General features: G+C 36.5%; 1 protein-coding gene across 2 annotated transcripts in view; it reads right to left on the bottom strand.

The window, feature by feature from the left end:
• IFT57 (intraflagellar transport 57) overlaps positions 1-23,897 on the bottom strand; it is a 53,895-nt gene that overhangs the window by 2,075 nt on the left and 27,923 nt on the right. For both annotated transcript variants that reach the window (XR_012378255.1, XM_025873828.2), the window contains exons 6-9: positions 23,031-23,153; positions 3,653-3,724; positions 2,520-2,651; positions 1,101-1,163 (exon numbers count right to left, since the gene is read on the bottom strand). Coding sequence is in view for 1 of the 2 variants with exons in the window: in XM_025873828.2 (XP_025729613.1) it covers positions 1,101-1,163; positions 2,520-2,651; positions 3,653-3,724; positions 23,031-23,153 (390 nt within the window). In the remaining variant the exon portion in view is untranslated. The remainder of the gene's footprint in view (positions 1-1,100; positions 1,164-2,519; positions 2,652-3,652; positions 3,725-23,030; positions 23,154-23,897) is intronic.

Below are 23,897 nucleotides of genomic sequence, written 5' to 3' on the forward strand. Positions count from 1 at the left end.
TCTACGTCATACTCAAAATTATACTACTACAGCCTCTATTAGCAAAATTCCAACCTAGCATGTTATCTTTAAAAAATCAAAAACTTTTTATATGACCTAGAACTAAGCCATAATTATTGTAACTTAGTAGGCTTTATTTTTATCATGCTGGTGAGTAAAAACTTCCTTGGGAATAAAGTGCTCATCCAAGTAAAGCAAATTAATTTTTTTTAGGCACCTGCAATGTTCCAACTGGGGATAACTGCCTCCTCCAAAAGAACTAAATGGGTCCCTGGACCCCCTTCAAGTGTTAATTTACCTAACGTAAGTGAGCACTTTACTTCTACGTAACATTCTATTTGCCTAGAAGCACCACAGGGTTAGGGTCTAAATATTTCTGAAGTTATACTTCCAGTATTCTAAAATAACTATGCCTCAAATAATCTCTATAAAAGCTTAATTCTATTATATAGAAAAAGTCTGGGACAATTACCGGAGATAATCTTGTACATTGGCTATGGACCATGTTGTAAGATTCTTTTTTTCTCTCAGCTCTTCAGTAAAAAATTGGAATATATATTAGATCTTACCCTCTTGCCTGATGATGAAAATCAATACAACAATATATGCAAATATTTCAGAAGTTCCCAGAGAGAAAGGGTTACAAGCCACTTCCAGTTTGTGGACAGAGAAATACTCAGGCTCACATACATCAGCAGCAATCACGAAAAACAAATCTTACATCTTACAGACTCACGTTAAAATTTGTATAAGACATTTAAGCCAGGGCTTTACCTACTCTTCTATATATTAATCATAATTATTAGGTTTTTAAAAAGATTAAGGAAGATTATAAATGTGCTAATATTATCAGCAGGTTCTATGTTGAATTTAATAAAACAACTTCAGGCATTTTATGGAAACAAACAGTATATAAATACATAATTGGGTCATTGATAAGAAAACGAGCGATTTTCTCGGAAGGAGAAGGACGGAAAGCCACGGGAAGCGGTTCCTGAAGTCAGCAACGCCTGGCTGTAGCTGTATGGAAGCGCCCACGGCTCTGCACAGCCCGGGCTCAGCCAACACTGAGGGAGCAAGAACAAGAACACAGTGTGTACCTCAGACAGGAGCCTGGTCCTTTCCGTCACCCCGCCGTTACCCTGCTGGTAGCGCTCCCTCGCCTAAGGGAGAAAACATTGCGTTTAATGACAAATTCAAAACAGAAGCAGATTACTTAAATGTGACCTCTTTGTGTTTGCAGTTTCCGCATATCATTTTATGACAAACCCCCTCCTCATTTGTGAATACATTTGTGAAAGTGACATTTAACTGTAGCTGTTTTATGTCCCTAACAGGCACCATGTATTTAAACGAAGGCACAATAAAATGATAAACTACCTTAACCTTCATAGACTGACTGTGTAACTCACACAGGCATGGTTCACAATAAAAACTGTCCTCAGCTGTTCCTACAGTTTAGGAGAGCAGCTCTTGGTCGATCTAATTTGCATGCTATGCAGAGAAAACCAGTTCTAAAAAATCAATCATAATAGAGCATCAGGATGAGCAATTAATAAGGATTAACAAATGGGTATGACAGTACGGAATATGTTCTTGGAAACTAATCTAACAATTATTTAATATCAATGTTTGACAGATACACAGTGGCTTTCATCAGACTTTTACAGCATTTTGGAAAGTAAAAACATCCACGAGTAGATGTGTACATGAGGGAATAATTTGTTAAATAAATGACATAATAAAAAAGTGAAGATTATTTTCTGTTTGGTCTTTGAGAACTTCTGGAAGTACAGAGGTATCTCAAGTTTATTTCCATTTTTTTCCGTTCTTGCAACCTTGTTCGCTAAAAGAAAAAAAGGTCTTTAAGTGACATTTGCAAGTGTTCTTACTAGTCTTCCTCAGCATCAGGAGAGAGGGGGCATAACTCCCAAGGAAAGCCTTTAGATCCCTACGGGGGTACAAAGAACTGCTGCTTTCAAAGGCTGAAGGCTTTATTTTTTTTGGTTGAAATTCTAAAACCTTTTTGAAAGGATTAAAAAATTTGCGCATTAAATTAATTAAACTGCTTGTCTTTGAACGTGTCTTGCTTTCATATTCCTTATTATGTGGCTGTAAGCCATTAAGGCAATGATGTCTTTTCCCTCTGACACATGTAAATGCATACTATTCTTTTTCCTCCCACTCATAGGGTAAATTAACAGCAGCCTTAGAAACAAAACCAGGTGTCCTGACACTCTGTTCCTGTTCTAAGCAATGTTCCCCAACAATACAGGCCTTCATTTATTTAAATCAAAAGAAGAAATGCATTTCAAGACTTCTAGAGGATAATTTCTATTACGTGTAACATGGAGATGGCAAGTTCTACCGCCTCACGTGGCTTCCTCAAGTGGGCAGAGAATCCATGTGTTGCTGTTTGTGAAAAGCACTTCATGATTCTCAAATGCAAAGTGCTGTGTCATGTTTGGGAATCAGGGTCATTAACTGAAATAAATCCCTGGATATTATTCCTAAGTTACCTCACTCAGTTGGGCTTGAGCTGCACGATATTCTTGAACCAAGTGCTCAAGCTGGTTGTTGATGTACTTTTCTCGGCTGCCGATCTTTTCCAGAGTCCTACTAATTTCATTATGAAGTTTATCCAAAAATCCCTAGAAATTCCATAGGATTTTAGTAGGTAAAAGAATTCACAAATCTATTTTTCAAAAATAGTCTAAAACGGGCTAAATCTCCTTCAGTTCATCCCACAAATTCTCAACCACTTGTGAAAAAGAAGATAGCTTGAAATTTTCAATAGCAAAAGAAGTCTGTAATGAGAAATATTTTAGTCACACTTGGCAGAATGTTAAAATAAAAAAAGCACCTGGTAGTGTTAGTCAATTCATTCGTCCTTATGCAGATCCAAATTGTATGTGAGTAGAATTTGCTTTATATAAAGTTCGCAATCAAAGTAGGTAACGGAATAACATGACTTTCTTGTAGTACTGTTCAAAGATGACTAGAATGTTCCCATTGGAAGTAAGTCATTAAATTTATAGCTCTAGCCTGGGACCTGTAACTTCTCATTCCAACTTTGCTTCCTTGTGGCATCCTCCAAAAAGCCCTTATTTCTGTCAGAGCAGCAAGCTTGGGGAAGCTGTAGGTTCTAAGCCTTGCTGGCCTGGTACTCTTTTATCCCTTGGGATTCAGAAAGAAAAGAATGATGAAATGTTTCTCTAATATATAACATGTAATGTATTAGAGAAACATAATATATATAGATACATTAGATTATCTATCTATATATATATTAGAGAAATACTTCATCATTCTTCCTTTTCTGAATATATTGTATGATGGTATATATATTGTATATATATTATACAATATAATGTATACAATTTGTATATTGTATAATTTGTATATATACTGTATAGTTGTATAGTATATTAGAGATATATCTCTCTCTATATATTAGGTATATATTATACTGCTTTGATTAGAAAGTTACCTTTCTTTAAAGTGTTAGGGCTGTTGAAATATAATATGGTACATTCAATCTGTACGTTCCTCAAAGGCAAGGATTGCATCTTTTTTTTTTCCATGTTCTCCTTTAACAGGTGTTCAACAGATGGGTAAATGGACATCGATCCACCTGAAATAATTCACATACCTTGGTCTCCTTTAGAGCAGATTCTATTCCACTTTTGTGTTGGTGCATTTGGTCAACGTGGATTCTCCAATCCTATAGGCATAAGAGCATATAGGAACAAGTAAAATATACATTTCCTTCTTTCCTCTACTTTTCTGAAGTTGTATCCTTTATTTTAATTACTTTGGTTGCTGCCCTATTTCAGGTAGGAAAGTCCTATATATAGCTTGCAATCAGATTATAAAGAAATATGTGTAGAGCATGTTAGGATTAAAGGTTCTAAATAAATGTAGATTATTTTATGTGTTCACAGAGTGATGTCTGACAATTTGAATATAAATTATTCCTGCACTGCTGGTGGTTAATATTTATGACTTCCCATCAAAATGAAAAAAAAAATCTAATTACTAGAAAAGAAATACTTGTTTAAATAGTAACAATTGCCAGAAGCAACTCTGGAATCAAGTATCATATATCAAGTATTAGTTTGTCCCCTGAAAATTAAGATGGGGCCCTTGTTTTTGGAAGACTTCTCCTTCTTAAAAAAGGAAATCTATATGGATTATTAGAGTTCATATATTTTGAGATACATCGCATTCCTATTAGGCTGACCCAAATCAGTGTGCATATTTGAAATCTATGCCAACATTTTAATTTCTTACAAGATATCTTCAAAATCTTTTGGTTTACATTACTAAAGGTAACAATTTTAAGACTGGAGAAATACGCATGATGAGAAAAAATATTATGGTAAGTTGAAGTGATGGAACCAGGATATTCCTCAATTATACATATCTGTTTGCATACCCTGATGCAAAGTATTGCTATCTACACTATTCTGTGAAGACAAAAATATAATGTGAATTGTCCTCTTCTACCGATTTCTTAACTTTGAAACATGGGCTAGTGACTATAGGGGAAAAAAAATCCTGGGGTACATCACGCATACCGATGATAAGATTACAATAAGGAACCTCAAAGAGCATCTAGTCTCACCTTTATCATTTCACAGATAAGCAAAAAGAGGCCCAGTGACAGAAAGGGGCATACCCAAAGCCACTCGGGTAGTGGTGCACCTGGATCAGAAGCCAAACGTATTATTTCCCGCAGAATATATTTTGGCAGGTCCGAGTTAATAAAAGGAGCAACCTGCTACTCGACACCAGTGAAGGTGCTAGAGCAGAGAACAAATCAGCACTTCCCTTTGTCCATAAGCATTTTTCTGTCTCATGAGCAAAAAATATCTCGAATATGAGAGCTGGGAAGGACCTTAAAGATCATCTACTCATCCATTTAACAGTCATCTGGTGCAACGTTTTCATTTTACAGTTGAGGGGACTGTTCATCACCCGTGACTATGACTAGACAGATTTGGCAAGGAAACAGGCCTCTCCCAACTCAGCCAGTCAACACTGGAACAGGGAGGAGAGCTGACTGGCTGGCCTGCTGCAACTGGACCAACTATGGTTAAGCCCCAAAATGGAAACCTGTTTAAGCCCAAGCAAGCATCCTTATGAAAGAAAATGAACCTAATAGGTATCATTATATTAGTAATTTTTCCAAAACAGTACTCGTCTGGCCTGATTCCAAAAAAAATTTCATAAGCTTAATAAACACCAAGTACTTCTACACTCTCTGTGCCTGTAGATATACGCATGTATAAACACACACATATATACGTACGTATACTTTATATAGATAGCATTTTATTTATAGTAATCGGTGTTTTAATATAGTTTGTGTTCTGCTTTTTTCTACCCAGCATTATCTTTTACCCAGCAAATGTAAAAACTCTATTTTTTTCATGTTCTGATAAAGTATTTTGAGAGAATTAAACATGCCTGACTCATCTATGTATAACTTACATTGATGTTAAACTCCGAGGAGCTGGCACTGCAGTGCAAGCTTGAAGCATGAGTGGCATTTCAACAGGCTGGAAAGGAGTGGGAGAGGAAGGGTATTTTAGGCTGAGGGAGTAACAGGAACAAGAAAAAAACCGGAAAATATATAGGGAACAAGAGCCCAGGCTGGCTGGAATATAAAACACAAAGTTCTTGGGGTGGGGTGGAGTGGGGCAGAGGCGGGGCGGGGCGGGGTGGGGCAGGGTGGAGGATGAATCATGAAGAAGCAAAGCTGGAGAGGTAGGTTAAGTTAGACGGAGGGCTTTCACTGAGGAATGTGCATTTTATCATGTGGACAATGGAGAGCTATTCAAGATTTTTGGTTTCAGTTTTAGGACAAGTTTGTGTTTTGAGAAAGTTAACAGAGAAGGCCTAGAAGGCCAGGAAGAATTAGAAAGGCAAGAGACTGAAGGCAGGTAGGCAACCAGTTACGAGGCTGTGTAATGGTCCACGTGGTACATGAGCAGGGTTTGCGGTAGAGCAGTGCCTGTGAAAATGAAAGAGAAGGCATGGGCTCAAGGGACATCGGGGCCACCGAACTCGCAGGACTTGAGGACTAAGGGCAAGTGCAGGCTGGCTGAAGTGGAGGTGGGGTAGCAGAGAGAAGGTGTCTTTAAGGTTTCTAGCCTTAGGAACTAAGATATTAGTATTATCACAGGGTGAGAAGAACAGATTTTAGGGAGCCAGAAATACTGAGGAATTTAGTTTGGAACTTTTTCATATGATAACCCACTGGGACATATTTACGTATTCTTACTGCCTTTTAAAGTGGAAAGCTAATAATGATTTATAATTATCTGCCACATAAACCTGAGTGTTTGTTTTATTAAAATCTAGATGGACACATTTCCTGATGTACAGTTATAAAAAAAAAAAAAAAGGCTTAAAACGTTCTAACCTTTTAACCCAGCAATTTCACCTCTAGAAGTTATTCTCAAGGAAACATGTGGGGATACACACAAAGATGAATGTACAAGTTCTTGGTAAAACAGCTCTCTAAATATTTAACAGTAGAGGACAGTTTAAACTAATTTTGTAATATCCATTTCACCACTAAAAATAATGCAGTATGATACCATTTTTATAAAGCTCACAATGAAGCACAGCTCAGTGATCCGTTGTTTGGAGATATACACATATACAAAAACACGAAAACAAAAAAGGAAGGGGGGGGAGAGAAGAAGGAAGAAGCAGAGGAAGAGGAAGAGGAAGCAGCAGCAGCGGCTAATGGCAATATATGATACGCAAACGTGAGGACAGTGGTTCCCCACGGGAGGCCAAGGGCAGCAGCAGAATTACACAGGTAATTTCAAGGGCACGTAATGGTCTAGTTCTCAAGTCGAGTAGTGGGTTCACGAGTGTTTATTATTGGGCTTCATAAATATATATGTATTGCATATCGAAATGTTAAATTCATGTTTTCAATAAAAACTTACCCAGCAAAAATGCACGTGAACAACATATAGTAAAGTGGAAAAACATTCCCCAAGGAATACATTATTATTGGTCCAATTTAGTAAAAACTAACATTTGTGTATATTTGTATGTGTATGCATATATTAAGCCAGGAATTTGGATACCAATGTTTAGAATTTCTTCTTTATTCTTCCAAAATTTTCCAAATTTCCTACAAGACAATTTTTAATCATCACTTTAATCATCAGGGGGGAAAAAAGTCAAAAACCTTCTGGATGCCCAAGTAGTTCTTGAAAGGGGTTTAATACAGTTACAGCAGAAAATATAAGTGATCATACTTGTAACATTTTAAAAACATGAATATAAAAAGGCAAAATACATAGCTTTTAAAAAACTACAGTGGAGATGGTTAAAAAGTTTACAAAGGTTTGTGGTAAGAATGAAGAAGTGATAAAGGACTTGATCCCCAAAATAAAAGAGTAAAAGGAACTGTCCAACAATGCTAGCAATCCTTATATTGGTAGAGAATCCATTAGGTTACAATGCACTTTACACACCGTTCCTTATTTGAGACTCAGAAAGGTTTGGAGTGCTAAGTCGATTTCGCATCCCTTCTTTTTCACTTCTACCCTTCCCTGTAAGAGGGTTATGTGATTTGCAGGCCAGCTGTGGGAGGAGTATACTTCCCTGCTCCATCGATGCTGGCCTTGGCCATGGGATTCTCTCTGGCCAGTGGAATAGCAGCGGACATGGCCTAGGCCAGGCCTGTGCACGCGCTGTAAGAGGCCTCCATCAGCCCGCTTTCCCTTTCTCCCAGCCATGATAATAGGCATGCCCCACATAGGGGTTATACTTTCAACCTGGGTCTGGGAATAAGGAACATGGATCACAGCAGGCGTAGAGCCGCAGCTGAATCACACATCAGCAGACCTGTGTCCTGAGTGAGAGTAAATGTGTTGTTACTATGATTATAAACCACTGTGATTTGGGCTTGTTTTCAATACAGGAAAACTGTCTATGTATACATATTGTATAGGAGGAAAACGAAGAATCAAGTAAGTTAAATGACCTTTCTCAAGTTTCATGTCTGGAAAATGGAAAGCACTCCCAAACCAGTACATTTTCCACATACCATAGACTGCTTTTCTTTATGATAAATGAACTACCACAGAGTACATAAGGTAAACCAAAATTTTTTTTTGTTACATATCAAGTGAGACTGCATGGGCCTCTGGAGTTTACTGGTCACCTGTTCCAAAGTGCTCTAAGTGTGTTCACTAAGCTCATTTCTCCTCTCTGTTGAAGTTGAGTTTTTCACTAATCCAGCACATTTCCTCTCTCTGAGGAAATGAGAAGACTAATAATGATGCAGTGTATCATTTCTTTAGACTTTCTATTTTTAAAAATCCCTTCATACAAAATCTCATATAATTCTGTCACTTTTGAGGTAGCCAGCAAAGGTACTCCTCCCCACTCCAAATTCTTTAGTGCCAAATTATATCTCTCCCTTTTTCAAAAACTGAAGAATTGCGATGCCATATCTGCAGATGGTGATTCACAGCATACCATAAGATCAAAATGTAGGAGATCCAGCTGCAGCCGTTAGGGTGACCAGCAAGACTACATGGATCCCTGGGTTTTACTTCAACAGCACAACCCCTGAATGATTAACTTTACATATGATGCATAGACACTTGGTTGTCTGGATCTCAAACTCAATACTCCAAGCTCCTCTCTGAAACTGCTGCGGAGAGAGAGACCGAAACACGAGCTAGGATGGCAAATGGAACTTTTATCTGTGTATACGTTTCACTAATTTACAACTTGTAAAATGTCAAACTCTCAGTTTTTTTCCCAAGTTTGAGCTTCTTTATGTGTGGAGAGGCAGAGAGCCAAAGGACTCTTCATAGAACAAAGCTAAGGAAGGCACCTTGGTGTATGCTGGGATGTTTTTTCTCGGCCCAGGAAAAGTCCCTGCCAGAGGACAGATGAGTCTCATAGTCCATGGACCTAGTGGCACCTTTGCTCCAGCCCCCAAGAGCGGGAGCAGGGCCCCAAGGCTCGGATGTATTTTGAATTGCTCTCTATCACAAGAATGTTACTTCTGCCATCTACCCTCCCTTTTCCCTCTATTCTTACTGGTTCTCCCCCAACTGTGTTATGAATAATTACTAATGGAATCTTAATTTAATGTTCTGTTTTTGCAGTTGTGTTTTAGTGAATATGACAATATTTACGAGGGTTTTTATGGGCTCCCTGCATTTAAGGGGCCTCACTGCATTTTTCTCATCAGGCCTCTGTTCTACCCCTGAATTCACTTTCTCTGTGGATTTTCAAGATTACTCTGGGGAGGAAATCTTGTGCCTCCATTTCACTGATTGGGTAACAAATTGAGGTGGTATGATTTTTACCATATCAATTACAAAAAGCCAAATGTCCTTTCTCTCACTTACAGATCTTCCATTACACCAACCTGCTTCTTTCATTTTCTTGCTTTGTTACCCAATTTCAATAAGGAATACAAGAAACTGACAACTTTCAATTCGGGTTTGCACATTAAATAAATGTTTCTTAGCTCAGTTGTTTTGCTAAAGCTTAGATGCTACAGGAGGTTTGCTGCTTCTAATCTGCTGTGGATGAATAGTCTGTTTAACCAACCTTGTTAGAATAATGTCTGAAACAACTATATGTAAGTTCCAAAGAAGGATTTATCAGACTCTCCTATAAATAAAATGCATGAGATTTAGTACATAGTTTTTTGTGATTTCTATTTTGGCTACTTAGAAACCTTTTCTATTTCCTTCCTTGGTATAGAGTAGTTCCCCAATAGTCACATCCATTCTGAGATCCTCTTACATCTAATGATAGCTTCAGTGTTAACATTCAAGGAATGTCTAGTATGTGTCAGGCACTATGTTAAGCCCTATCCAAACATCATAACATGCAATTCTTTTAAAAACTCTCATTAGATGAGGAAATTAAGACGTAGCTCCTTTAAAGTAGACTGCCCAAGTTTACAGGCAAGTCAGCAGTAGAGCGCAAACTGGCAGAGACCACGATATCGTGACTTATCATTTCCCTGATGAAATGCAGTGAAGTATAACTAAAAATTTTAAGGGGGTAATGGTTAAAGGAGACTTTAGTTTCATCTGTAATATTTGAATATTTCCAAGAATATATTTATATATTGTATAATTAAAAAATGAATTTAAAACAGTTTTAGGATAAACACACGCAATTAAAAACTTTCTCACAAAGAAATATCCAGACCCCAGATGGCTTCATCAGTGAATTTTCTCAAATATTTAAGGAATAACAACAACTTTATACAAATACCAGAGAACAGAAAAGAAAAAAAAAAAGAGAGCAATGGCCAACTTGTTTTATGAGGCCTAGATAGCATTACACTAAAACCTGACAAAGACACCTAAAAAACAAGAAAAATTACAAATCAGTATCTTTTGTAAACATAGATATAAAAATTCTCAACAAAATACCAGCAAATCAAATCCAGTAATATATAAAAAGGATAATATATCATAATTAAGTTGCATTTATTCCAAAATGCAAGGTTAGTTTAATACTCAAAAATCAATCAATATAATCCACCATAGCAAGAGAGGGAAAAAAAGAGGAAATAAATCATATGATCCTCTTAATAGATGAAGAAAAAAAATCATTTGAAAAAAATGTAACATCCATTCGTAGTAAGTCTTAGCAAACCAGGAACAAAAAGGAAGCTCCTTAACCTAGTAAAGGATATTTATAAGTCATAAAGTTAACATCATACTTAGTGGTAAAACTGAAATATTGAAAGCTTTCTCCCTGCTAATACCACTTATATCCAACATACACTAGAGTTCTTAACCACTGTGTAAGGCAACATAAAAGAAATAAAAGGGATAAGGCTTGTAAAGAAAGAAAGAAGATTGATGTTATTTGCAGATGATATAATTATATACACTGAGAATGCAAAACAACTTATAGGCCTATTGTTAGAATGAATAAGTGAATTTAGCATGTTTCCTGGAGATGTGTGTTTGCATATACACAGAACTGTATATTTTTTTAAGATTTTATTTATTTGAAGGAGAGAGAGAGAGAGAGAGAGAGAATCTCCAGCACGGAACCCAATGCGGGGTTCGATCCTATGACCCTGAGATCATGACCTGAACTAAAATCAAGAGTCAGACGCTCAACTGACTGAGCCACCAGGTGCCCCCATAATTATTTTTATATACCAGCAATAAACAGAAAATAAAATCTAAAAAGATACCATTTTCAGTAGTATGAAAGAACAACAAATAGACTAGTGCAATAAAACAGTGTTCCAAATACAGACCCACACATACATGCTCATTTTTTTATGACAAAGCAGTGCACTGGTGAAAAGATAACCTTTTCAATAAACTGGGTCAGCTGCATACACACACACACATATGTATACCAAATAAATCTTGAGTTCTACCTCACACCATACATAAGAATCAATGCTAGATGAATCAGAACTCAATGCAAAAAGTAAAGCAATAAAGCTTCAAAAAGAAAACATAGGAGAATAACTTCATAGCACTGCGGTAAGCAAAAATTCTTAAATAAAACATAAATATTAGCCATATTCCCTTCTCCCCAAAAAAGATCATTTTGAGTATATTAAAATTAGGCCACTGTTTATCATAATATACCAATAAGAGTGAAAAGAAAAGCTAAAGAGTACATATTTGCAATACATATACCTGACAAAGGACTCATATCCAGAGTATATAAAAATAATTTCTATAAATTAAAAGAAAAAGCAGATAACCCAATAGCAAAAGACAAGAGGATATCCAAATGTCGAACATATGTAAAGGAGTTCAACTTCAGCAGTCGTCAGGGAAATGCAAATTAAAATGGCAATGAGACCATAGCATATCTATTATGACAAAAATTAAAAAGATTCAATACTTAATGTTGATAAAGATGTGGAGCAACTGGAACTTTCATACCCTGCTGGGTGGAGTATAAATTTGTATAACCACCTTCAAACACTATTTGGCAGGGTCTCCTAAAGCTGAACATATACATACCCTAAGACCTAGCAATTCCACCCTAGTAGAAATTCCGGTAGAAATGTGTACAGATGTTCACCAAAAGACATTTACAAGAATTTTCAAAGCAGTATTATTTATAATACTTTAAACAATTCACATAAGTCCAGATGTAGGCTACTCTGGAAGGGCATGACCCGGGCTAGGAAGCTCTCTGCCATCAAAGGAGCAGACAGCTAGGGGTTGTCTATTGTCCACACTCTGTGGCTGGGCAGCTGGACAGTTCATCTCCGTTTCAACCACAGGGAGAGAGACTTAGTTATTAAAATTATAACTATAGCTGCAGTGGTAGAGAGGTAGGGCCAAATGTGAGCGGCAGTCCAAAAGTGATCAGTCTCAAGATTTCAGTGTGGAATACTGATGTTCCTGTAACATGTTTAATACCCCATCCATGGTCAATGATAAAATTCTTTGGAAATCTGATGGCAGGGCATCAGGTTAAGTGAAAAAAGTAGAGAAGACAGCTTGATAGAAGTGGCTGCATATGTCTTCAGTTCACTGTAGCAAATGTTGCTGGGACAGGTCGATAATTCATCATGCTTTCAATGCAAGGAGAAGAGCAGCGGATTTCCCTCCTCCACCTACAACACTCCTTTCCCTAATAATAGAACATTATCTATATTCTCTTTTTGCCACTTTGCACAAGAGGTTTTGCAATCTCTTCTTCTTGTTCTAATTGTTAATTTGTAGCTTCACCATGGCTCACATTTGTACACATGTTTGTGTGTATGTGTGTGAGAGAGAGAGGAGAGAGGTGAGAGAGATTGTTCATCAAGCATTTTTTTCATGAGATTGAATTACTTTCTGAATGAAAAATGCCCATCAGGTTGTGAGGTAATTACAGAATGTCACTTTCTGAATTTTTTAATGTGACCTTTTTCTTTCATTGCCAGCAGCTTAAAGTCTTTTGTGGTACACACTTGTGGTGTGAAAACAGGATTTTTCTTTGTAAGCATTCAAAGAACTGAATATATGACTTAGGAGGGGCTGAGTATGTATGTGTGTGGTATATGTTGTATGTGTATATTTGTTGCAGGGAATATGGGAATCCACTAGTGCTGGAAATGCGAGTTTCTTCAGGAAAGTTCTTGCTTTCTAGATATTCCCCTTGTAGAGAAGAAGACAGTGTGCATAGAGGGTAAGCAAAGACTGTCATAACAACCACTAGTATTCTCATACTAGTAACTGTAGTTACTAGTTACAATGCACTTTTACACACCGTTCCTTATTTGAGACTCAGAAAGGTTTGGAGTGCTAAGTCGATTTCGCATCCCTGTAACTGAACTGAAACTGGAGATCCATAATCTCTAAATAAAATACCTTGTTAGTTAAAGAATTACATTTCTAATTTTGTGCTCAGAAATGACCTTTACTGGGGCGCCTGGGTGGCTCAGTTGTTAAGTGTCTGCCTTCGGCTCCGGTCATGATCCCAGGGTCCTGGGATTGACCCCTGCATTGCTTCTCCCTCTCCCACTCCCCCTGCTTGTGTTCCCTCTCTCGCTGTCTCTCTCTGTCAGATAAATAAAATCTTTAAAACAAAACAAACAAAAACAAAACAAAACAAAATGATGACCTTTACTGACTACCATCTGTTACTAAAGTGTTTTCATATGTTGACTCTAACTTATTATTCATGCTTACTCCATCCACACCCCTTTTATATGGCCACAGAAATCTCCTGAGTGAGGGTTTCTAGACTTTAGAAGGAGTTACAAGCTCAGAGAAGTGATCCGGCAAGGCAGATGGGGAGTGGGTGGGGGCCCCTCTGTGAAGGCAGGGCACTCTTAGGCCAAGTGAGAATGTAATTATTTCACAGGATGCTGAGTAACCACAATGCAGAGCCGGAAGAGAGAGCCTTGACATTCCTGCTCAACTTCAAGAATCTACTAAACAAAACCTTGATCTCATACAATACTCAAAAAACAAAAAAACTGAAAAAATAAATAGAGCCATCTGCATATTTGAAAAATCAAGAAACATAAGTCATTACTTTGGCATAAGGAAACAATCAAATATAATGGGATAAAGGCTATGGGAGTAAAATTTGTCCACATATTAAGAAATTTAATAATAAAACACTGTGATAGTGAGAACTACTCTAATATAATTGATTGGAAAAATGAATCAAACCAATTAAAAAGTACATTTCATAGGAAGGTCTATATGACAAATGGTTTCTGTTTCAATTCATATTTTTACATTAAGTGATTTAAAGGAAACATTAAATCATACTTTGCAATAATGAAATATTTAGGCAGTCTAGAAATTTTAATTATAATCAATATATATTAATTCACTGCTCTCAATCACAAGGGTCTATTTGAGGTATATCTGCTGTGAGGCATTAGTAACTTCCCTCTGCAGTGTTTATATAACATGCGGTCTTCATTGGTTATCTCCTTAAAATCTGCTACCACTGTTGATGCTCTTAGAGTTGATGGTAATCTCTAAAGCAAAAACACTTGTTCTCCTATTTCGATCTGTGATAAATGAAACCTTTCCCCGATCCAGTGGAAACATTACCACGTTCAGGGTAAATAGGAAGGAAGGCATCATCAACTATCTTTAAACAGAACATCCTGAATGTTCAACAAGACTGTGACAGAAGCAGCTAAAAATCGTTTTCAGTTGCTTAAGGATGGCTGGGTTTTTCTCCACCCCTTTGCAGTAGTTTTACATATATAATTTTAAGCACACTATTCTTTTCCACAATCCTGATATCTGTCCATGACCCATATGCTAAAAAGGAAAAAAAAAAAAAAAACATAGTTGACCAGCTTAAGAAAAAAAAAAAACAGTGAATAAAACTTTAAGTCCACAAAATAACACCATGTTTTAAAAATAACACAAAACTCCAAAGCAATGCTCTGTTTTTTGTAGTCTCCTTTAAAGAACGCTTGCCTGTAAATGTCCATCAGTGAATATTTCCCCTCATTCTTTGAGACAACGTGGCAGTTGAGTAATCATGCAGGCTGCTCTAAAAATGTATGTGTGTCTAGTTAATTTAGGCAGTTTATTTTGATAGCATTCACCTCTTTTTGATTATAGCAGGTGTTTCAAGGATAAATTTGCTGAAAATTGTATTTTGTTTAAACAACAGCAGCATGTACATTTATGGCCTTACTATATTACAAAGCATTTATTGTCTGGCAGCAATAGATACAATTACAAACATTTGTGACAGTAATTGGAGCTATTACTCCTGCATGGAGCCTCATGGAGACCAACTTATTGCCACCTGTATTTACATTTGTTACTGGTAATTGTGAAAGCTGGTTTTTTTTTTTATTTGGTGCCTTGTTTTTTTATTTATGTGGATATTTCTCAACAAAAGGTCTACCAGAAAATCTTAAAAAATTATAAATGTAGTTTCTCCATTACTCAAATAACAGGCAGAATCACATTTTAATGACTAATATATACATAAGCTGTATTCTTATATCCTAGCCCATAGAATATATTATACCTCTTTGCTCATGGATGCAAGAATCTTGTCAATATAGCCTATCCAACAACCAGAGTACAAGTCTTAAGAAATGCTCTTTATTTCCAAACTATAACAATTCATAAATCCCTGCAGGTCAAAAATATTTAGAAAGCTAAATTTTGTTAATATTCTTCTTATACTGCATCCAAACACAGCAATGGCAGAAGGTCAAAAAGCAAGTTACTCTCCGCACTGTTTTGGAATGAGAAAAATACCCTCCTTCGTCTTGCTTCCAGATACAGATTTGTCTGTAACAGTAAAAAGAGAAAGCCTACTATTGTAGATTTTCTGCAGGATTTGGCTTCCAATTTGAAGAGACTTAAATCTAATATAGTAATTCTGTGGTCCCTCCAGGTTCATTTAAATGGAATTCCACCTGCTGATTAATAAAGGCCTCTCTTCTGCCTCTTAGGTTTTAGCTCTCACAGTGACTAGAGAGCCCAAGGGCTCAAGACTATTGCAATGATTCCATCCTTAGCACAATGACTCTTGCAGAAAGGTTTCTTGCTGTGAATTACCCAAGGCAATACGTGTATGGTTTATTTACGTTTAAACAAAATCCAGTTTGGAGTTGAAATTTAAAGTTTAAGGTTCTTTTTACAACTACACCCTGAGAAAGTTAGACACTGAAAAATAGGTAAGGATGTAAAAAAGCAGTTCAGTGAATCAAAGGCTTGAAATAATTAGAAGCACATGCTGTAGTACTTCCAAAGCCTTTAAAAAAATATATAATCTCTTTATCTAAATTCTTGTAATGAACCTTAAGATTTACATAATGAGTAGGAGACATTTTGGAGGAATGAAGGGGGTGTACTTAGCCAACTATCTTTTAAAACAACAAAGCAGGAAACATTTAATTATAATTTGGAAAAAAATCAATTTAAGTCATTAATCAAAATTTTATTACAATATCCAGGGCATGAAAGCATGATAGAGCATTTGTTCATTGCATTAAACACCTCATATTAAATCATTTTAATATACAATTGTTTAGGAATAAATACTGTATAATTGAGGAAAAGGGTCTATGTAAGGTTTAGTTGAAAACTGATTTCACACTTTCTGCTCTTCCTTATTTCTGGAGAACAGGAATAAATATTATTAATGTTTACTTGGTTTCTATTATGGTAAAAACCCTTGACTTGAAAAAAAAGAAGTCATTCTGATAAAGACTGATAAGACTGATCATTTTAAGAAGGCACTTTCCCTCGGTTCAATGGATGAAGCTGAGAGACTGAATATATGAATCCAGAACAATGTCCAGGCCATTATATAAAATAGAATTCTGACCTATTGGGATGCCTGGGTGGCTCAGTCAGTTAAGCGTCTGCCTTCGGCTCAGGTCATGATCCCAGGGTCCTGGGATCAAGTTCCACATCAGGCTCCTCGCTCAACAGGGAGTCTGTTTCTTCCTCCGCCTGCCGCTCCCCCTGCTTGTGTGCTCACTCTCTTTCTGACAAATAAATAAATAAAATCTTAAAAAAAAAAAAATTCTGACCCACAATCTGCAGCAACTAGTCCAGGAAGTCAAACCATAACCTCTGAGTGAAATTGGCCAAAAAACAGTCAGGACTTAGTAACTGCTGGCTTCCCCAGTTTTTCTCCTCACCCACCTGCTTCCAATGTACGACCAACCAGACAAAGCCACATATCCTCTCCAAACCAGACACATAGGAGGCCCTGCTTCTCGTTAGCCTGCCTCCAAATCTCCAGTCATATCTGAACATTGCTGAAGCCTTCTCCTTCTCCCACAATAGATCTTTTAAATATTCCTGCCTGCCTTTAAGTCTCTGCCAAATGCAGGTGATGGTGGCTAACTCCCTCGCTATAGCAAGCTCTAAATACACAGTCTTTGTTCCCATTTAGGTGATCTCCTTTATTTCCACAAAGTCAAATGTACGCTTGTTTCTTTAATAATAAAAAGAAAACTAAAAAAGAATAATTTTCTTTGAGAAACAGCATTATTTAGTGATTCAAAATTAGTAAAAATTACAGAAAGTGAAATCTATATGAATATGCAACCATGTCTTTTATTTCCTCAGAAATTATGGAACAGAATTCTTTGGCAGCTCAGTCTCAACTACCATTATTATTCCAGCCAGCAACTGTCAACTGGTTCACTTAAAAGTTTTAAAAAATTACTATTATGGAATTAAAGATATTTCAATCATGAAGGAAAATATTATCTTTCAATAAATGTCACCAAGTACTTCCACCCTCAATAACCACTTGTTTCTCTAAAATGACTCACTGGCGGGTGCCTGGGTGGCTCAGTTGGTTGAGTGACTGCCTTCAGCTCAGGTCATGATCCTGGGGTCCCGGGATCGAGTCCCACATCGGGCTCCCTGCTCAGCGGGGAGTCTGCTTCTCCCTCTGACCCTCCCCCCTCTCATGTGCTCGCTCTCTCTCATTCTTGCTCTCTCAAATGAATAAATAAGTAAAATCTTAAAAAATAAAATAAAATAAAATGACTCACTGGCGGGTTTCATTTCTTGCTATTGGTCTGTATTCTCAGATCTTAGGGTCCTTATGCTTGCCCATATTCTAACCATCAGCTGTTGCATGACTCTGTCCAGCCGGCCATTCTTCCACCAAGGTCTTAGACCTCCTGGTTTGACCCCAACCTGCTGAGCTTGGCCAAGCCATCTCTGCTACCTACCACTCAGCTAAAGTTATGGCTTATAAGTTTTAAGGATGTGTGGAACTGCTCATGATGTACTACGATATTTTTAAAAACAGAGGTGTAATCTCAACTGTATACACATAAAAGCACACAGAAATAGTAGTCAACATATATTAAGCAATTCTTCTGGCACCATTCTAAGTGCTTAAGATATGTTAATTCATTTAATCCCTTTAATAACTCTTTGAGGTAGGTTTTATAATGAACTCCATTGTACAGATGAGGAAACTGAGACAGAGTGGTTGAAACTTGCACACAGGGTCCAACAGCTAGTAAGTATTAGAGCCAGGATTTGTACTCAGGCAACCTAGATTCAGAATTTGTGCTTTTAACCAGTATGTGGTATTGTCACTAGTGGAATAGGTAAGAACCTGGGTTGTAGGTTCAAATATCTGTCACTTGCTAGGCAAAAGCAAGTTACTTCACTTCACTGTGTTTCAGTCTCCACCCCTGCAATAAAAGATACCTGTATCCAACAGGGCAGTGGAAATGATGAAGTGAATTAATAATATGTGAAGTGTGTTAAGAACTGCACTCGGCACACAGTAAACACTTAGTAAATGTCAGTTATTATTACCATATCATATATACCTTTACTAGGGAAAAAAAACTGGAAAGATTTACCAAAGTGAATACTTCGAGCCTGATTACTTATGTGAGTCTGATTCTATTCCCATGTAAGACTATAATGCTGACGCTTTAAAATATTCCCTTAAATGATGGAAGTATTAGTACAGAAATTTTGTAAGCTTTTCCTGAATACTGATATAGGCACTGAATATAAGAGGGCCATGATAGAACATAATAATATTATAACAATACTGTAACTTAACATTAACATTTATTTATTAGACATTAATTATGTCTCAGACACTGTTGTTGGTGCTTTACAACAACTGTGTAAGGTAAGTAATATAATTAGTCCCATTCTACAGATTAGGAGAAGGAGGGACAGAGAGGTTTAGTAGCTTGCGCTGGATCACACATCTAATAAATGGTAGAAATGTGAATTCAGGGTACCAAGGGAAGATGTGTGAGACAGGCTCTACCTTCCCTTGATCTTTGTGGCTACCACAGTTCCACTAGGTTTCTGAAACTCTGGCCCAATAAATCAGGAATTGATAGTGAAACTAAATGTGGGATCACTAGCTTCTAATTCATAGCACACTGCCCATCCCTTTTCCCCTTGAATTGCTTCCATATTATTTTTATAATTAAAAACAGAAGTGTATTTTTAAAAAGAGAGAGGGGCGCCTGGGTGGCTCAGTTGGTTAAGCGTCTGCCTTCGTTCGGCTCAGGTCATGATCCCAGAGTCCTGGGATCTAGCCCTGAGTCAGGCTCCCTGCTAGGCAGGGAGCCTACTTTCCCTCTCCCTCTCCCTGCTGCTCCCCCTGCTTGTGCATGCACGCTCTCTCTCTGTCAAGTAAATAAATAAAATCTTAAAAAAAAAAAGACTCAGATTAAGATAATTCTTGACCAGTTACAGATTTAAGTCTAGTCTGATTATAATCACAGATGTTTGATCTTAGTTCTAAATTTCACCAGAGTACTTATGTAACACTTGTGGGCACCAACTGCTGGTCTAACAGAAAACAATAAAAAAGACATAAAAACACACAAGAAGAAAGGGAAAGAGATATAAAGAGAAAAAAAGGAGGGAAAGAACAAAAAGTGCAAGATATATAGTCACAGTGTACTAATAATACACACAGATGATTTTATTAGGTGGCACGGATATCTACTCTAACTTAGCTGTCCTCAGACTGCCCTTCTAAGGAAATGACTCCAGAGCTTTACTCACTTGGTCATAACTGAGGCATTAACTAGAATGGAATGACCCAGGATTTGGCTGGATTTATTGACTTTCTTGGCAGAACTTCTGACTGTGTGTTTAGACACATTATTCCAAGTTAGGGTAGATCTGAGTTGGTCGCTGGGTATATCACACTCTAGAAGTAATGACCAGGAGCATTCTCTATAACCAACCCTAAAAAAGGAACTACTAATATGGTCCATGCAAGCTAACATATGATAGAAGTCCTTCAACTTGGTCGCTGGGTATATCACACTCTAGAAGTAATGACCAGGAGCATTCTCCATAACCAACCCTAAAAAAGGAATTACTAATATGGTCCATTCAAGCTAACATATGATAAAAGTCCTTCACCTTCAGTTGTGGAACATACTATTTGTATTTTTGGCAACATACGTACTTTCCCAATTGTAATTTGTTTAAGCTAATATTAAAATTTGTTTGCATTCTTTGAAAACTGTCAACAGTAACAAGTGGTGCCAGAAAAAAGGATAAGCTAGCCCAGCAATAAAAACCTAATTACAACATTAGGGAGAATATAAAATAAAATATTAGTATATGAGAGGATCTCATCAAAGCATACATACTATAATATGCAAAAAGAACAGAAAAGATTTACTTTTTTTTTTTTTGAAATTACCTGCCAGGAAGCATACAAGGAATAAACTGAATTTGTGAGAAAAGAAAGCAAAACAAACATTTGATCCAGTGCTAAATAAATATGGGACTTATTTTCTACTAACACAAGGTCATTTTCAAGAACTTTATAATGGATTTAAATAATGGAGGCCCTTTATTACTTATTTCCCACATCTCTATGCTACTTAAAAATTAATCTAACAGTGATCAGTAAAGCACATTGATCTGAAAAAAACTCATTTTCCCTCAAACACAAAGTTGAATTCTCCGAATGTCCTAAAAAGCCTGTGTTGAGTGAAAGATCATTGTTTTGGCCAAAAGGAAAGAAGAGGGTTTGGTTTTGGTAGAGTCAGGAGTTGAGGAAGAATGTGATCTACCATGATGCAGGATAGTGAGCCTGTGAGAAACCTCATTCATGACCAGATTATTTTTATTTCTGAGGCATGAAAAACATCTCTTTATTCATTAGCCCTTTATTTTCTCAAATCAATGTATAATTTTATTTTTCTTAAGTAAAGCTGAATAAAGAATTGACCCAAAACCTGTATTTCCCATTTGATACCTCTGAAATACTTAGAGTTTGTGAAATACTAGACACAAAGGCCAAATGATCTAGAGAAGAATTCTGAAAAAGCACTGAAATATTACTTTAGGTCAGTATATTTTACCACAAAAATCTAAATTCAAAATGCTTTTCATGTAAAGAAAAAAACCTTCAAAACTTTATCTGACATTTTAGAATGTTGCTTGTAAAATTTGACTATATAATTAATTTGGCACAGTATATCCTCATAAGATCAAGGCTGGTAATACATGGCACGAGACTAAGAGGCCAACTTTCACCTACTTAATTCTTCCCCAAATCAGGAGATAATTGACTCTCTAAGAACCCAGGATTCTGATTACTGTAGTAGAATTTGACCTGTACTTAGTTTTGTAAAACTGTATGTGTTAGAAGCTACATTTATATTCTTTCTTTATTCAGTTAGTCCTATTACGTAAAGATCAACGACCATGCTTTAAAGACACTCTTGTGTGATCCTATTAGGCTCTAAATGAGATGTTGGATTTCAAGAGTTTACTTAGCTTGAAAGTAAATAAATTAAACTTGCTTCCTTGTGGGATTAAGATGTGCCTGAGAGTTCCTCACTACATGGTTATTTTAACATGTTATTCTAACTAGAATCATAATAATAGTGATTTTTAATTTTATTAGATTTCTTCTTATAAAATTAAAGAATTAGAAATTACATTTTTACCAAAAAAAAACACATTTTTGCAAATTATGGCTTCCAGCAGAGATCAAATCAGTGAAGAAATCTGTATTAATACGTATTTACAAATGAGATATGCAAACAAAGAATTCATCCCTAATGTAGTCAAATAATGGCTATCCATAATGTTTGAGTAAATACATGGCAAACAGGCTGTAGGATTTGCCCACTTACCTTTACAGCTGCTCAGTCTAGTAAGACCTTTGCTGCCCTTATCCAATTCTAGGACTGCCCGAGGAGTCTAGGCTGCTTCTTACCCTCTCTAGGACACAGTTTTACAAGCTCAAATCCAGACATTCCGAGAATGAATTCATTTCCAAGGCACTCGGAAAACAGCAATCTTTGGGGGTAGATACAGAACCATATTTTCAGAGTAACAAGCTTCCTTAGAACCTTGTTCCATAATGCTGGTGCTCTTCTCCAGCCTCCAAGGATAAAAACCCCTTTAGTTTATTTACCAAGATGTCTCTCTAGTCCCTTCTGTGTCTTATAGTATTAACGAGAATGGTATTGTCTAGTCACCTATTAGTTTGTTCTGAAGTTCTCGTAAATTGTAGGTAAAAAGGAAACAGAAACTTGATTAAATGGGTCAGTTCATCTGGGCCCAATCCCCAAATCTTAATGCAAATGCTTTGATTATTTGCTTACTACTTGACTTTTAATCATATATAATGGATAGATTATGTAAGGCAACTTCAAGGATGTCTTCTGTTCTGCCATCCAGCAGGGTTCCAAAACCATTTTCTAACTATGATCAGTTGGCATATAGTCATGAAATTCCAATTTTGTTCACTATTCACTTAAACAAAATATGATTTCTAAGAAAATACATCAAAATGTATTGAAAAAATGCCCCTCAATCCCAAGGAAACATGACAAGTGTTCCAAAAGACTTTAAACATCTATTGCTTTCTGTTTCCTTCTTTAATATTACACTATTGATTCATTCAACAACAATCGGCTAAATCTCTGCTAAGACTGAACACTGGAAGCTGAATCCTACCACCTTAAATCATTTGTGTAATTGAGAGTACCCCTGACCCTGAAATTGCCTTATGAAGTTCTATTTGAACAGAATGTATTCTGTCTTCTATACCTTATTGTCAGTCCTAATCGTGACTTTCAGTTGTGGTAGTACACGTTCTACTTCGAGACTCCATTCTGCAGCATCTGTTGTGGATTCCAAAATATCTTCTTGTTTGGCAGACTCGTTCATATCCTAAGAAAGGAAAGATATCACAAGATTGAGAGTTTATAAAAAGAAACAGTAAAATTTTGAGGCATTTTAGCAGGACTGCACAATTTAGATCAAGCAGGGTAGTGTCAAAATTACAGTGGCAGAAGAAGTTCTTCTCTGTCCTCCTAGCCATGTTGCAAGAAAACAAAGCACAAACCTGGTAGAATGGCAAAATTAGCATTTTTAAAAAGAAGCAAATATATGATTCAACCGTTTTGACAAAAAACAATGCTTTTGAGATATCAGAGTGAACTCAATGGGAATACTATCAAATGAACAAGCCATTTAGTTATGTTAATTGGTAACAGTAAAGGAGTACAAACATTCACACATTTGGTAAGAAAATATTGTCTCAGTTTGAATTTTCTATACTGAAATACAAACCCCAAATCTGAAAGACAAAAAAGAGAAGATCCCAGAAGCCAAGGGGTCACTACTTAGGAATTGTTTATTCATAATTAAAGTGATATTTTGGTTAAGTCAAACTATAACATAGCTTTAAAATGTGATTTAATACACCTATTTGAACTCAAAAAGGGTGGGGGCCACATTTCTGCACTTAGTTTCTGCTGTTGAGTAATAAATTCAATTCATGCCTGTTTTTCAATTACAAAAGGAAAATCTTTTTTTTGTGTGTGTGTTTTTGTTTTTTCATTTTCCCAATCTTTCACATTTCGGCATTAAGTATATATGGATCTGAAACTGTAAAGAATATACAAATTGATG

The sequence above is a fragment of the Callorhinus ursinus genome, unplaced genomic scaffold (assembly GCF_003265705.2).
Source record: "Callorhinus ursinus isolate GAN/ISIS: 27379988/994484 unplaced genomic scaffold, GSC_fseal_2.0 scaffold1, whole genome shotgun sequence".
NCBI lineage: Eukaryota > Metazoa > Chordata > Mammalia > Carnivora > Otariidae > Callorhinus > Callorhinus ursinus.